General features: G+C 41.4%; 2 protein-coding genes across 7 annotated transcripts in view; one reads left to right on the forward strand and one right to left on the reverse strand.

Moving 5' to 3' along the window:
- The first annotated feature begins 691 nt into the window (after window positions 1-691).
- Window positions 692-8,254, forward strand: tyrp1b (tyrosinase-related protein 1b). Its single transcript, XM_086120616.1, has 9 exons — window positions 692-818; window positions 1,487-1,845; window positions 2,319-2,427; window positions 2,833-3,046; window positions 3,462-3,666; window positions 5,695-5,862; window positions 6,815-6,994; window positions 7,726-7,872; window positions 7,951-8,254. The coding sequence occupies exons 1-9, from the start codon at window positions 805-807 to the stop codon at window positions 8,154-8,156; spliced, it is 1,602 nt and encodes a 533-aa protein (XP_085976742.1). The 5' UTR covers window positions 692-804; the 3' UTR covers window positions 8,157-8,254.
- A 2,873-nt stretch (window positions 8,255-11,127) lies between these two features.
- LOC147200219 (multiple PDZ domain protein) overlaps window positions 11,128-16,799 on the reverse strand; it is a 40,919-nt gene continuing 35,247 nt past the window's right edge. For 3 of the 6 annotated variants that reach the window (XM_086119955.1, XM_086119954.1, XM_086119951.1), the window contains 9 exons: window positions 15,923-16,070; window positions 15,776-15,847; window positions 15,489-15,612; window positions 15,318-15,370; window positions 14,840-14,962; window positions 14,402-14,506; window positions 13,462-13,556; window positions 12,915-13,038; window positions 11,128-11,905 (listed from right to left, as the gene is read on the reverse strand). In XM_086119955.1, coding sequence (XP_085976081.1) covers window positions 11,762-11,905; window positions 12,915-13,038; window positions 13,462-13,556; window positions 14,402-14,506; window positions 14,840-14,962; window positions 15,318-15,370; window positions 15,489-15,612; window positions 15,776-15,847; window positions 15,923-16,070 — 988 coding nt within the window. In that variant the 3' untranslated portion in view covers window positions 11,128-11,761. Of the gene's footprint in view, window positions 11,906-12,914; window positions 13,039-13,461; window positions 13,557-14,401; window positions 14,507-14,839; window positions 14,963-15,317; window positions 15,371-15,488; window positions 15,613-15,775; window positions 15,848-15,922; window positions 16,071-16,799 lie in introns of those variants that run through there. The other 3 variants (XM_086119952.1, XR_015101824.1, XR_015101823.1) reach the window with 3 other exon arrangements.

Raw genomic sequence — 16,799 nt, forward strand, 5'->3', positions numbered from 1 at the left:
AAAGGGAAAGAAGCATTTTTCTTGTGGCGTTTGCATTTCTGTACAAGCATTGTCTTTGTCCTATCCAAAAGTAAAACGTTTAAAACGGAGACTTATATTGTTCATAACTTTTGACATTTGCATCAACAACTGTTGCACAGTCTAAAAATTAAAGAGCAATGTTTCTGCTTTTCTTGTACAACGGCTAGAGTCCACTACCTGTTTGAAAAATACCACATCACCAAATCCACTTATCTCATGAGGGTCACGGGCGTGCTGGAGGTATCTTGAGGCAATAGGCAATGTCCATCCTGAACCGGTTGCCAGCCGAACGCAGGGCAGGAACAACCATTCTCGCTCACAATCACACCTAGGGACAATTGAGAGTGTTTCATTAACCCTTTCATGCGCAAATAATGATAACCTGTAACCTGATAAGATGTCCAAGAAGTAGCTCTCACATTCAAAAAGGTTGATGACCCTGAATCTACATTTTTATTTCGCATTTTATTGCCAACATTATTACTTCCATCCCAACTTGGATGAGTGAACATCCACAGACAAAAAACAAATGATCTGACAATTACAGGAGGGACAGTCTGCCCTAAAGTTATGATCACAAGATTCAAGCCTTTTTCTGGTCATCCATCTGGACCCACTCTGTGTGTGTGTATATGTGTGTGTGTGAGAGAGAGACTAGGGGCATGGGTGAGGAGGGTGGTGGGTGCAAATACTTTAGTCATGCGCTCCATAGCTATTTAAGACAAAGAAGCAGGATGAACTAATTCTTTGGGGGCTACAGTTGGTCGGATCACGACGAGCAAGATGCACACTCACAGGTAAGGAAAAAAAGAAATTCTGAATAAAATTGGCATTCAAATTATTCATTTTATTCTTTTCAATCTTCCTGAATGTTTTCTCTCATGATGTACATAAAAAGACCACTTGCGATAGATACTGCTCATTTCTTATCAAAGAACCGCTGAATAAATAATCTCAATCGTTTCCAGCCTATGTAAGTGCTTCTGATTTTCTGAGAGTTGGAAGCTAATTGCCCCTTGAATTATGAATAAAGGCTCAGACCACCTGAAGGACAAAGCTTCAGAATGGCGACAACAATCTTTTGCCACAGAATTTAGTACTTCGATGAAGCATAAGTGTCTTTCAGTGTCTTCAATGCAGCATACATTTCACATCTTTGAAAATTGCAACATACTGTGAATCTTAAAATAAACGAATGACCCTCAAAAACGCTGTTGAAGGCTATTATTTTTTTTTAGCATTAGTATACAAAATCCAGAAAACACGTTGTGTCTGGAGTTGTGGTACATGTGCCAAACAAGAACACTTGCATTGTTTGTGCAAATGCAGTAAAAATACAACAATCTCAGTCCTTGGCCAAAAACAAACAAAACACATTATTGTCATCTTCCACCTGCTTCTATTCCTGTTTAAACCTAGTTTCCTATCACAACGACATAATGAGCCTCTTCTCTTACCTGTCAAGCATTTGGACAGCGACTCTCCTGGTGGCCACCTTGTGTGTCACAATGATTGTGGCCCAGTTCCCTCGGGAGTGCGTCACCCCGGAGAGGCTCCGCAGTGGCCAGTGCTGCCCCTCCCTGTCAGGCCAAGCGGGGGATGAATGCGGATCCAGTACAGGACGGGGTCAGTGCGTGCCCATTGCTGCCGACAATCGGCGCCATGGACCCCAGTACCCCTATGCCGGGCGCGACGATCGAGAGAGATGGCCGATGCGATTCTTCAATCGCTCTTGTCAGTGTAACGGCAATTTCAGCGGCTACAACTGCGGACGATGTCGACATGGACTGACTGGACCGAACTGTGACCAGCGGATCTCTGTGGGTAAGAGAAAGGAAAATATTTTGTATCATGGCATAGAGAATGCATTTACTCTTGAAGTTAAGCGTAAAATATAGATAGTGTGCCCCAATTAATCACTGGGTGTTTTCCACTTGAATAAATTAGAACTCCCCCCCCGGAAAACTGTCATCACATTCTGTAAATGCATGGCCCACCACCAAACAAAAAAATGCCACATGTAGTGGAAGAGCATGTCATTGCTCTGCTTGTCACTGTACATTGCTGCCATAGAGAGTTGAACAAAGATATGTTATTTGTGGTAAACAAATCGTCGATAAGTGAAACTGGATCATTTCCCGTTGCACACCCGATAAGCTCTCTCTCAGTATTTCACCAGAAAACAAGCACGGGAATGACAACAGCATTTGTGGCAAGGGAATAGACACGTTTAATAAGAAATAATAACCTTTCCTCTTCTTTTCTGTTACTCTCCTCTCTCCCCAACATTCCTGCAGTAAGGAGAAATTTAATGCAAATGAGCGCAAGTGAGAAGCGAGCATTTATCGACGCTCTAGACCAAGCAAAGAGGACCATCCACCCCGACCTTCTCATCTGTACAAGACGGTATTTATGCTAATGTGCCTTATTATATATTCATGACACATGAAGTCATCATTCGTCGTCGTGGGAAAATAACAGATTGTTTTGAAAAGATTTATCCGTGGAAGCCGCAGGTAGAATAATTTCTGGAGCAACAGTACATAAATATTTGAAGCTGTTCTCGACGGCGCTAAGTGCCAACCTTTTGACCTCCTTGTCAAAAGTGACTTTCCTGCTGCACTCAGAAAGGCTTTTATCACTTGATGTCTCATTGGCAGCTACTGTTGGGATTTAAAAAAATATATTTATGGACTTCACTGAGCGACGACCAAACCATAATAATGCTGTTAATCTCCCAAACAATATCTCCAAGGATGATGTTGGAGAGTAAAAACGAATTTGCCATCCTGCTGCTTTTCTCATTTTTAGGTACCAGGAGATATTTGGGCCGGATGGCAACACGCCTCAGTTTGAGAACATCACCATTTACAACTACTTTGTGTGGAGCCATTACTACTCTGTCAGTAAGACCTTCCTGGGCCCAGGCCAGGCCAGCTTTGGAGGAGTGGACTTTTCTCATGAGGGCCCTGGTTTTGTCACCTGGCACCGCTTTCATCTGCTGCAACTGGAAAGAGATATGCAAGTGGGTAGACCGTAGAAGACAAAATACACGAAGAGAAAGAAAAAGTATGTGGGTGACACAGGAAAAGGGACGACAATACACTAGAATGATCGACTTAATGGGATCAAATGAGATCTAACACAAGAGCCACATTAAAAATTAAAAAGACGCTTAAAAACCCAAGGTCATAGATCTCCAAAATATATCCCGCAGGGGATCTTCCACCTGTTTGTGAAGCTATTGTTGGATATCTACAAAAAGCACATCTCCAAATCACAAACACACAGTGTCAAAAAAGGGGATGGAATGATGTGGCCAAAAGCACAAAAAGCAAATAAGAGATTTGATTTGATCAGTTAATTACCTAGTCACCTGGATTAAGACCGAATATCAGACTAATAGAGGCGATTGTCAATATTTTGCATATGCTACATAGGACATGCTGGGTGATTCATCCTTTGCGCTCCCCTACTGGAACTTTGCCATCGGAGGCAGCGATTGTGACATTTGCACGGACGACCTTTTGGGGGCCAGGAGCTCCTTCGACATGAACTCCATCAGCCCCAACTCGGTGTTCTCCCAGTGGAGGGTGGTCTGCGAAAGCGTGGAAGACTACGACACGTTTGGCACCATCTGCAACAGTAAGAAAGAGTCTCTCACTCGCTAGCTTGCGATAGCTCAGCACGTAAGGGAGTTGTGCGAAATGAGGTCATCCACCTCATAAATAGAGCACGAATGACACAAGCTGCTATAAATACGACCCCCTTGCTGCTGTGCCGTGTTGGAAATTGCTCACAATTGCTAACAGTCTGTCAGAAACACAATTTGTTAAGCTACTCTTCAGGGTTTCCCAAAGTTTTCAGCTCAAAATCCCAAGTTAGTTCTCTCCGAGACCCAAATTTAGGAAAATACATCATCCTCCAACTTTTTCCTCCACTTATCCGGGTCGCTGGAGCTGCAGTCGAAGCAGGTGTGCCCAGACTTTCCCATCTCTGGCCTCCACAGATGTGTACCATTGCTGGCCAGCTCTTAGACATGAATTCCCTCTTGTGTGTCTTAATACTGCCCTGAGGTCTCGTCCCTTACCTGGAACACCTCCCCAGCGCAGTATCCGAGAAGCGTCTTATATAAAACCACCTTTACTGACTCCTTTCTCCCCATGGAGTCCCTTTTGAATGACCGAGCTCTTTGCTCAATCTCTGAAGGGTCAGAGCGCCGACACCCTGCAAAGGGAAACCATTTTCAGTCACCTGCTTCTAGCTTGTCCTTTTTCATGCGTTGACACACCATCCGTTTTCGAGCTGATCAGGTTTGCGGGGAAGCCGGATCCCAGCTGACTGTGGGTGAAAGGTAGACTACAGCCTAAATCGGTCACGCGCAGGGTTCAAATAGTGACAGCTCAAAAATTGCACTCGCGTTCATACAAGCAGTTAATGAGCGGGAATTTATCCGAAGGTGGCTGCACGGAGGTCAACCATGTGACCCACTACATTATCCGCTATCAACACTGGACTAATCTACCAATATGTAGCTAATCACTGGACTCAGAGATAATTTTTTGTTAGCTAGGTACACACTTAACACTTCAATAACATTTTTAACAACGAAGAAGCCCCATCTCCTTTGTTCCAAATTTGTAGATTACTCTAACCTGGATTAAAGATCACCCACAAGAGGCACCAGGCACTTTAATGTTCTTGATTTTAATCAGTTAGTGCACATTGTATCACACTTTTGTTTGCAAGCAGTCATTCTGAATAGTTTTAGGCTTCGAGACTAGAATAGGGGAAATTGTATGTGAGACACTGAAATAAATCAGATTTAGGTGATCAGATTTACATAGACCGGCGCTTGCCTCACACTGGCACCAGAGTTCAAAACCACCCAAGGCACCATCAGGCTTCCAGTTTTAAAATAAAGCTCTTCTTTTGAAGATCATATTATGGAGTAATTCTGACTATCAATCCACTTTGAACAAAACCATAATTGGTTCTTTCAGTTCAATGGCAAATGTACAAGAAAAGTGGAGGGATTTGGAGATGTGAGTGGCTGAGGTGTGAGTGATGTGTCAGGTTAATCCCTTTGGAGAATCACGACAGGCTTGGTATTTCCTGCATCAACAAGCAACTTCTCCTTAACTGGGTTATGGGGGGTTGTCTCATTTCTGTGTCTGCTTGTCAGAGATGGGAATCTGGCAGACTTTGATCAGTGGGAATCATCTTCACACCGACAACTTTGTTATGTAGCTGACTGATTGCACCCTTGTGTGTGTGATGCAGGGGAAGAACAGGGGGGGGGGGGGGGCTGGGGGGGAAGGAAAACAAGAAGGAGGTCACACTTGCAAAGAGACTTCACAAAGCTCCCACTCACTGTTGTTGGAATTTAGGGAACAATTACCATGCTGTCATGTTAAAGACTGATCAAACCAGTCGAGTCTCCCACATAGAATTAGAGAGTTGTTGAATAATACAACATAACTCATCGCATCCCCTTCCTCTCCATTTCCATTGGGACAACTGACCTGGATCTGAACCGCAGTTTGAGTGCCCCCCTTGGAAAAATCCTTGAATACAATTATTGCTTCCAGCTAGAAAGATTTTCTTTTGCGCAGCGCTTGTTAACACACAAGTGAAAACACTAACTCTGACCTTCGGTCCGAAAACTCCCAGACACAGAGACCAGCCCCATCAGGAGGAATCCGGCGGGCAATGTGGCACGGCCCATGGTGCAGAGGTTGCCCGAGCCCCAGGACGTGCTGGACTGTCTGCAGCTCAACACTTTCGACACCCCACCTTACTACTCCACCTCCTCCGAGAGTTTCAGGAACTCCGTTGAAGGTGTGCAATGACGTGTCACGATTCCTTCTGCTCTGACCTCTGAGAAACACAGTGAACTTCATTTGCATTGCAACCTTCAAATCCATAAAACATGCGCTACAAAAGTAATATTTAAAGGCAAGAGTCATGTGCTTATTGAGCATAAAGGTCAGAAATATAATACCAGAGAAGACATTAATTATAAAAAAGGACAATTCTCCGTTACTGGTTACATTATAGACCTGTCAAAGAAGAAGGGGTTGAGACTAAACATCATACACAAAATTAATTAAAAAACACTTTCAAATTTGGGGAAATTTTGCACAGACCGACGGAGTTTGAACCCCACAGCCCACAGAAGGATACACAAAGATACACACATATATAAATACCTGTAGATACATAGCCAAATAGCTAGCTAGCTTGATAAATAGACTGCTCACAAAAATAAAGTGAACGCATATGTATTGATAGATAGATAGCCAGATAGCTAGCTTGATAAATAGACTGCTCAAAAAAATAAAGGGAACACTTAGCGCAATGTAACTACAAGTGTTGCCTTTATTATTATTAATATTTTTTAGCAGTGGATATATATGTATGTAAATATATTCTACATAACCACTTGAAGTGCATTCCAAAAAAAAGAAACTCTGATGCCTTCTTGTGATTTGCCGATGCTTTTCAATGCAATTTTGAATTCATTCACATGAAGGTTGACCTCTCCTAGCCTCGCTGTGCAAAAAGATCTCATTGATAGCATTCACACTTGATTGAATGAGCTATTCCTTCAGAGCTCTCGCGCCAGAGTTAGTTTCAGCTGAAAGAAACCTGTGAACAGTGTGTACACGTGACTTAAAACTTTATTTCCAAAAAGCCTGACACAGTAAGAGTGAAAAAACTTTTGGAAATCACTTCATATTGTTCTGTACTTTAAATGTTTTGCCATTTTTTTTATTTGTATTTCTTTAAGGCTACAGCGCTCCCCAGGGGATGTATGATCCAGTGATCCGCAGCCTCCACAACCTGGCCCACCTCTTCCTCAACGGCACAGGCGGACAGACTCACCTCTCCCCGAATGATCCCATCTTCGTCCTGCTGCACACTTTCACCGACGCTATCTTTGATGAATGGCTCAGTCGGCACCAACCAGGTAATATTCAACCCAGCATATCATACTTGAACAGGGTTAGGCAAAGTATGGCCTGGGTGGGGTGGGGGTGGGGGGGGGGGGTAGATCCAGCCCATTCCGTATTTGGAGTTGGCCCACCGAGCATTGTTGCCAAGCATCCAATATTTGTTCCATTAATTTAGCCTTTCTTCCCTCTAAATGGCTTCTCAGAAGTTAAAAACATTTTTGGGTTTTTTTTTTATGATGTATTTTTCAACTACTATTTTCTCCAAAACTTGTAACAGATATTTACTTGAGTAAAATATTGGAATTAATCTAAGACGGTCAAATACAAAGTATATTTTGATTCATATGCTGTTCTAAAAGCTTTCTTTGATCCTTGAATCAGATTCTTTGAGTCAGCATTTTTTTCTATTCTTTTCATAGAAAAAACAAAACATTTCTGAGTTAGAGGTTTCGTTCTAATCTCAAGGACCACAATCCAGCAGGATTGATTTGCGAGGTCCCGTGGAGGTAACTTGACTCAGGTGACTCAACTAATAGGCTGTTTGAATTTGGCTTTGCAAAGTGCAAAAATTATTTTTGATTTCTCCAGTGAGCCGTCGAGCAAGTTTTGGAAGTTAAAATATGGTACATAAAACTTTGTCTTTGTCCTTTTTCGCACCAGTGACTGTCCTCAGCACAAAAGTCTGTCTGCCCATCCTAGAAAGAGCAATCGTCTGAATTAATGTTTTTTTTTTCCCTCCACACAGGGGAGATTGTCTATCCTGAGGAGAATGCTCCGATTGGACACAACCGCCAATTCAACATGGTTCCTTTTTGGCCTCCTGTCACAAATGCCGAGATGTTTGTGTCCACCACTCAAAACTTGGGCTACTCCTACGAGGTCCAGTGGCCAGGTATGGATCCATACAAACACACAGATAAGTGACAATCCAGCGAACCCCCCCTCACCTTGACCTGTTTTTTCACCACAGTTCGTGCCTACACTCTGTCTGAGATCATCACCATCGCCATTGTTGCGGCGGTGCTGGTCATGGCAGTGGTGGGCGGTGTCATCGCCTGTGCGGTGCGAGCTCGATCCTACCGCTCGGCGGAGGCCTTGGAGCCATTGCTGGGGCAAACCTTCCGGAGATATTCAGAGGATGACCGGAGGCTGGACAAATCACAGTCTGTTGTCTAAATCAACGCCTATATAAAGAGCCCTGAACACATTTAAGCATTTTTTTTTAAAGAAAGCCCCAATGTCTTTTAATAAAGTGTCACTGAGTTAAAACCTTTCTTCCAATTGCGTGTATCATTGTTTTGACTGTATTCTGAAGGGCGAAATGTGTCAATGAGAAGTAACAAAGTACAAATATTTATTTTTCTGAACACGTTACACTGAAAATGGTGTGTTGGATTTACTCAATTGTATTTTGTCATGTAGTTTCACAAAATAAAATCATCTGGATGTCGATGGATTTTTTTGAAGTCGAAGCATAGGTGACTTAAAAAAACGTACCGGTATCTGGATCCAGATGATTTTATTTCGTGCAACCATTTGATGTCATAAAATGGAGTAAATTCAACAACAACAAAAAAAACCTTTTACTGTGTCTTTTTTATTACTTACACTTTCAAGTACTTATTTCGTCAAATTAGGCTGATTACTTTTTTCATCTTCTGGGAATGATGACATGGCAAACAAAACCTGTAAATAGAGAAAGGTAAAGTAAACCGCAGTTGCGATCTTGGTCTTCAAAGGCTGAAAACAACAGGCATGGCAGTGACATAGAGGAATGTGAGCCAGGCAACATTAATGATGACGGAAGCACATTCAAAGAAGCAAACTCTCAGTCATCAACTCCAAGAAGGATTTGTGGCATATGCACCATTCTAAATCTAAAATCCACCAATTTCTGCCATTCTAATGTATCTGACTATCTTTATAGTTTGAACCCCCCACATATCTGTACTGTGCTGGTTCCATACATCTTTCGCTTATTTCAGCTAATTTAGTGTTCAATTCATAAAGCCATGGGGGAAAAAATGATGGCGTGAAAGCCTCAGTCAATGCTACAGTATAGTTTTCTCCCCTTTTCATTAAGAGCAATACACGTTATTTTGTGTTTTGAAAAGTTTATTGTGGTACCAAGTTTTTAAAACGGCTAAAGTATATCAGTGACAGTCTTCTTTTTGCCTTGTTGTAAAAGCTGATTTTAACGTAAAGGATTTGAATCATTTATATTTAACGCATTTGTACTTCAACTTGAGTACTTTTGCCACGTCCGGAAAAAGAAAGGGCGTAACTGTTACAAATGCATTGCCAAAGTGATATATTTGGGTGTGACACAGTAGTTAACTGAATAGCAGGTATAGCCGCAGGCACCAAATTGCTCATCTGAGCCTCAAGGCTGCCTCACAAATCAAAGCATTTAGATACCACTTATTTTGGACAGATGAGTCATGTCGAAGCACAGCCAGTGTCATCGGGCGAAAAGAGCACAGACACTGCACTCTTGTGGCCAGAACACACAAGTAATAACTCTTACAACTGTACAGGACGTTACACGCGGAAACATATGTTAACAAAATAGATCTATATTTTTGGAGCTGCAGAAAATAGAGCTAGTCTGTATAAAATGGCTGTAATGCCTTAATATTGAAGAGAATATTTTTGTGCAATCACAAAAAATAAAAATACAAATAAATAAAGGTGAGAGTCTATATTTAATCATGTTGATCAGTTTGTTTCGAATACAATGTGCGGCAAACCTATTCAGTTTTCTGTAGAACAGAGGGAATCTCAACAGTTGCCGTCTGTAAAAAAAAAAAAAACTCATTAATTACATGATAGTTAAGAATCAAATCATTATTTCGTTACTTCTAGTTCTAGCCGCCACATTCTGTCAACTGGCCGACCTCGCGTACCCTCTTGAGTGAGGATCATGAGTTCCTCGCATATCAATTGAGCACTTTTGAAAATTTCTTTAGTTGCAATGGGGGGGGGGGGGCACCCCCTCAAAAAAAACAACAACACTGAGTTGTGACAGCGGGGTAGCAGCACAGTTTCTGAAAAAGAGCCATGGATCTTAAAGGGCATCAAATCAGTCTGTTATTTGTGTTCTCCTGATCTCGCCTTAGTAAATAGTTGCCTAATGATTGAGAAGAATGATTTGGATGGACATGACTGACCGTAATCAAAACTACATTTGATACTTCTGACATGTATAAAATTCTTTCCCACAATTTGGACTTTGAGAGTCATTCTAATGCAGGAAATAATAGTCCACATTTAAATGCATAAAGCATGTTGGCATTCAGTCACTTTAAAAGGCTCTTCATAGTCAATTGTTCATGTGGAGAGGGATGAAGCAGACTGTCATGGCTGCCTTTCAATAAAAGTGCCGAGGCGAGCAGATGGTGTTGATGAATGCAGAGAGCTACAGACAGGATCTCTCTCGGTGCTTCCTACTTCCTAAATGAGACATTTGTGTGCAAATGGATTACATGTCAAGTTGTCACCAGTTCTGCGCAATTAAAAAAAAAAATACAGGCCAGGTTCACTTGCCCGTTCTGTATTTCTCTGATTTGTTCTTGTAAACATCTGCTGAAAGTTGAGCCAGCTGCAGTCAAATTAACAGTTGCCATCACACACTCGTTATTATTGCACTTAAAAGGCCTTCTGATTCATCAAAGAAAAGCAAGAAAAAATGAAATGAATACATCGATTTCATCCATTTATGATCTAGAGTGCTTATCCAAGCATATTTCAGGGGGATGTTTCACCTTCGCCATGAAATGTTGACCCTTAAAAACCTATACGTACGTGTGTGGTGATAGCTCGTCGGTAAGGACTTCACTCCTCTATAGGCCTACTCTTTGCCGACCCAAGTTTGGCGAATAGTTAACATGGAAAGAAATATCTTTTACATATTTGACATTGAGGATTCAAAATATCCATTATGTGTTTGGATGCTATTTTTCGTCATGTGAGGGCAAACAAACAAACAAAGAAATAAAACAAAAGAGAAAAACAAATGAGCAATTGTTCGGCCACTGCCATAAAAAAAATTAAAATCCTACCTCAAAGGCTGCTTCTCCCCACACAAAGGTGTGCAACAGATGACGTAATTTACTAACAAATGATCATTTAATAAAAACACTTACAGCATATTTCATTGTTGTATGACTCCAAACACTGCCTTCCCATAACAATCATGGAATACATTACAGAAAATAAGAATACAGTAACATATTTTAACATAGTAATAACACTGTATAACATAGTAATACAGTACCGGTAATTAGAAAACTATCACTCATCACAGGCACACTTCCTAAAACACACACACTATGCAATGAAAATGAACAAAACAAAATTTGCGTTAAAACATCATTCACACAGTAGCTTTGTACCATCATTAAATAAAACTTACCATACTTATCACAAAATCGTCCTTCCACCTTGATGCCACACAAAATATTGGCAAAAGCACTTGGCATATTTCAGATTTAGGAAAGTTGTTTAGGAATTTAGGATATTATTCAAAACTATTCAGGCTCGCTCTTAAAGTGAAATTCATTTGAGAATTTTTTTCATTGTAAAATGCAATTTGATTTTTGAACCCCAAAACCCCCAATTGAATTATGATTAAATTTTATATGTTATTATACAATATACAGTATATTGGGACTATGGAGTACCCGGGCTGTGCTCGAAGTTAAGAGGTAGTTCATCTAAAATAATTGACTTCCCTTTTGAGGCTCTTCTCCATGAATTATGGGCTCTGCTGGTCAAACTCATTAGAGGACAGTGAGAAGCACAGTCCCTTTGGTCTTCTTGAGGACGTCCACTGCTTCGGCGTGTGTCACCCCCTCCAGACAGTGTCCGTTCACCGCAATTATCTGATCGCCTCGTTTCAGCCTCCCATCCTCAATGGCTGCTCCCTGCGGAGCAAAATGATGGGAACGATCCCTCACAGAGGTAAGACTACAAACTGCATGCACAAGTATGATGAAATGCAGGTTTGTAAGGAAAAAAAAACCCTCAATGTTTTGAAGTGTGAAATTCATGGATTCATAATTTTCAATTTCATCAGGCCTCCCAGATGTAAAAAACAAAACAAAACAAAAACAAGCCAACAGAATCCTTCCCAACGAGGGTGCTGAAGGACACAAATGTGGACATTAATAATATATGCTTGTGTATCGATCCAGACCACTGACATAGATTGACAGGCAGAACAATTAAATGCTCTTTTGTTCAATGGTAGAAGATATAATAAACCTGTGAATTTACCTGTGGCTATTCAGACATCAGAATACCGTATTTTCCGCACTATAAGGCACTTCGGAGTAGAAGGCGCACCTTCAATGAATGGCCGATTTTAAAACTCTTTGTATCGCACGATAAGGCGCATGGAATAGAAGCTACAACAGTGGCTGTGGTTACGTTATGCATCCACTAGATGGAGCTACGACAAAGGGAATACATACAATACAGCTTTTTTTTTTATACAGAGCGCTCACAACCACTGCAGCTGTAACAAAGCGCTTTACAGAACATTTAAAATGCTACGTCCAAGAAATCAGAATATTGATCCATATATAAGGCGCATCGGATTATAAGACGCACCACACCGTCTGCTTTTGAGAAAATTGAATGCTTTTAAGTGCTCCTTAGAGTGCGGAAAATACCGTATGTCACGCTACCTCTGAGTATGTCAGCTTTGTGCTCAATTAAATGGACACAGATTTTGCTCAGTGTAAATTAAGACAAAATTGTTATATTTCATAAATTATACATTCTGTGCTGCTGTCGTTTGATGGTGTGTGTAAAAACGTCTAACTTTGCTCAACTATTGGTGTAAAAAAAAAAAAAAAAAAAAAAAAAAAAGAACAATTATGAGTGTGTTGGATATGACTTCATGTTGTGTCCGCATGGACTGGGTCTGACCTTGTTAAAGATTGTTTTGATGTAGATGGGCAGGTCTCCATGTGGGCTGCCGAAGCCTCCCACGATGCTGAAGCCCAGGCCTGAAGAGCCTCGATCCAGACTGACAGTCTTATACATCCGAGTGCTGTGAGCATACAATGTCAAACAAACTTTGTATTGTTTTCATACTGTGTTTTCTCTAAGCGCTGCACACAAGCAACTGATATCGCGCTCTCTTCACTACAACTACTTACTCACTGAATGGGGAATGATTACGACACAGTGAGGTCACTACTCGGTAAATTTTGTCGAGTACATTTTACTCTAACAAGACCAGATTTGGTCCAATGCCTCCCTCGGCAACTAGAGTGGGAGTCAATCTTCAGAATGGATCAACATCTCTTCACTCAGAGTATGTGAGACTATCATCCGTATAAAATATGGGTGAGTAACTTATGTTCTCATCAAATAAAAGTTGATTAGAATCGTTTTGGAGTACAATTAATCCACTACTCTAAATTGTTTCCTCTCTTCCAAGTGTAAATTTGACGCTGTTTAGACTGTGTACCAGAGGTTGTTGTGAAAGCATGGCAGGCTATTGGGTTGGCCCGATGGTCGCTCATGTACACCGCTGGGATGATGAGGGCTGCGTCCAGCTGCCACCTGCAGTATACACACACAAAATAGTTCTGTTCATTTATAAGGGCCTGTGTGTGCCCCTTGGGGTGCAAAGGCGAGTTTGAATTTGCTGTTTATTATTGTTACTGGCCGGACATTTCAGGTGCCTTATTCGGGGATTAGTTTTGCCTGGAAACTCTGAAATTTTTCACATGCACAAACACGTGTACCTTGAAAATCTACTTATTCAAGCTGTCCTGAACATCCAAAAAGTCAGTGGCCCCCAGAAAGATGGAACAACTCCTCACATCTGATTCACTAACATGTGTATCATAACAGGGCACACAAAAATACAATTTTGGACAAATTCCCAGGCTCATATTTTATATAATCCTTCGAGAGAAATCATCCAAATGAGCCCCAACTGGCAGCAGGTAGTCTATCTAAGAGAGATGGATGATGCTTAATTGCAAAACTTTTTGGCCCGCATTGTCATCACGTTGAAGGTCAAGTGAGGCATCAGATTTTAAAGCATGTTCATTTTAATTAATTTGACCTTTTGCATTGCTTTATTTGATAAATCGATGATATATTCCAGTAACCTCTTGACAAGTCGCAATTTTCTGCCATTTCATTCCTCTCTGTCTAATTGAAAGCCGTCATGATTGAAGACTAAAAGCAATCAAAGGAACGTGATTGGAGTTAGCCAGTTACCATTAGCCACTACTGGGAAACAACTAAAGACTCTCATATGCACACATTATGGAGTTATTCAATTCTATTCTCAGTAAAAAAAAAAAAAAAAAAAAGACAAATATTAGACAAATATTTGATCATGTTGGGGATTTAAACATGTTTTGACGTTGTGGTACAGGAAACGGTGACATTACCTGTAGGGTGACGGCACCAATGGCATTCTTAAGCAAGGCTCCAGCCTGGATGTGAGTCATTCCCTCCACGGAGACGTCATTTATACTGAGGATCCTGTCTCCTAGCTGATGGGAACACAGTACACTAAAAAATGTACTCTGACATTTTTATTTTTTTTTTGCGAGGACATTTCAGTGACGTGAAACTGTTTCAAACGTTTCGCTTTAAACAATTTGTCAACTATGAACAAGTCTTTGGGTTGTTTGAAATATTTGTCAATAATTAGATACATATGTATGAGTAGCATGTCTTGTGAGAAATAAAGTTGGCAGATGAGTCCTCATCGTTTGATGGAAATGACAGATGTCTTTTCCTGAGGCGTACAGTAGTTTAAACAGACAGACACACACACACACACACACGCACACACACGGACGCATGCGCACGCATACACACACCTTTAATTGCTGTGTTTTGGCAGCTACTCCACTGGTATCCATGGTTGCAAGAAATAGAGGTACGTTGCCATGGGGACTGCCCACTCCTCCTGCTAAAGTGATGCCGAGGGAGTCACGTGGACCCTGTGATGATGCCACACACACGCACGCACGCACGCACACACACGCACGCACGCACGCACGCACGCACGCACGCACGCACGCACGCACGCACGCACGCACGCACGCACGCACGCACGCACACACGCACACACGCACACACACACACACACACACACACACACACACACACACACACACACACACACACACACACACACGCGCGCAGGCACACATGGTGTGCATAGTGTTGGACTAATTTCACTGAGCACATGATTGACTCTGCTATGCTCACTGAGAGTACTTTCAAATGTGTCTAAAGTTTCTCTTGCACACTATGAAGCTCTTGCAAATACGAATGTATTCATGAGCCACTAACCTTTTTAATAACTACTTTTCTGTAGTCGGGGTTGTCTTCAAATGCTGTTGGAGCTGAAAGTGAGCTAAGTTATCATGGTGCCTTTTCATTTTTCAGCCTTCTCAAAATCCTTTTTAATACACAGCTCATTCATATTGTAATTTACCATGACAAAGATAACATCGGACTCACTGTGGGTCGCTGCTCTGTGTTCTGCCTCCCTCTGTTGGCCGACACAAGCAGTGGAACTGCTTGAGGGTGTCAGGGTGGAACAGTCTGAGTCTTCACTCTGGATAAAGCACAACTTAAAGTACTCCTACATTCACAAAGCAACATTGTTAAAATATTGCATGAGTTTAATGCGAAAACAGCAGGTATATTTCAAATTAGAAAGTTGATTTAGAATAATTCGATGACCTAATAACACAACTGGTTTCATTCAATAAGAATCACGGAAGTTGGGTTAGCAAACAGTTTACCTGGTTCTGTTCAGGGTATGGCAACCCGGCTTTAAAACGAGCCACCTCCAGGTGAAACACACCACAGCAATTCTGTGACATCAAACAAACAAAAAGTATGGTTTTGACTCAGGGGTAATCTCACGTGCAAATTGAAATCTGCCTTACCTGCAGAAGCCTCTCGGCAAGGTCTTGTGATTCTGCACGGATGTCCTCGCCGTTGATTGACAGAATCTGGTCACCTAGCATCAACCTGCCATCCAAATCCGTTACGCCTCCTTTGATGATATCTGACACAAAGATGCCGGTGTCATTACTGTTGGAAGAAAACAGAGGTCAACGCTGTGTCTGTCGCACGTAAAGAGAACACACGACGGGACCTGAAAGCCGGCTGTTTTGCATCACGTCACACTTATAGTACAGGAAGAACCATAAAAAATTAGCACTCATTAAGTATAATTTATCACATGTCAGTGATGCAGTGTGAATATGAGCTGCCTCTTGCACTGCTATGGTTATTAGAGGATGCTGCAACTGTGTGATTTCGTTATGTCCTTATACATATATTGTGGGCCTATGCTAATACACGTTAGTAGCCACAATATCAGGTACACAATTCACGTCAATATCTATGTTCCCAGTATTCGTGACGTTATAATTCATAACAAAATAACTTCACCGCATCATTGGAAAGGGCAGTTCAAAAAATTCTTCAAAAATCATTGCAAGAACAAGTATGTGAACCGTTTGAAATGACATGGGTTTAAATTAGTCATCAAATGTGATCTGATGTTCACGTCGCAACAGTAGACCAGCATAGTTTTCTAAAATCAACATGTAATTGTTAACATTTCAATAAACTGTTATTACTAAATAGTTATCTACCATACTGTGTAATATAGAAAGGTAAAGGAAACAAGAGAACAGTACAGTAGAAAGTAGAAAGTGAGGCTACGCGCTGACAGGCACTGATCAATTCCACATGATGACACCTTTATCAATCCTTTTCCTAGGTCAGAGCCATCATTCATCACATCATATGAGA

This window comes from Hippocampus guttulatus, chromosome 9, assembly GCF_054856545.1.
Source record: "Hippocampus guttulatus isolate MCC_2025c chromosome 9, RoL_Hgut_1.0, whole genome shotgun sequence".
Taxonomy (NCBI): Eukaryota; Metazoa; Chordata; class Actinopteri; order Syngnathiformes; family Syngnathidae; genus Hippocampus; species Hippocampus guttulatus.

Excerpts from the sequence above, each read along its gene's own strand:
- tyrp1b (XM_086120616.1), top strand. Across the intron at positions 1,846-2,318 it reads TGACCAGCGGATCTCTGTGG|TAAGGAGAAATTTAATGCAA; the intron begins GTAAGAGAAAGG and ends ACATTCCTGCAG. Across the intron at positions 3,047-3,461 it reads AACTGGAAAGAGATATGCAA|GACATGCTGGGTGATTCATC; the intron begins GTGGGTAGACCG and ends TATGCTACATAG.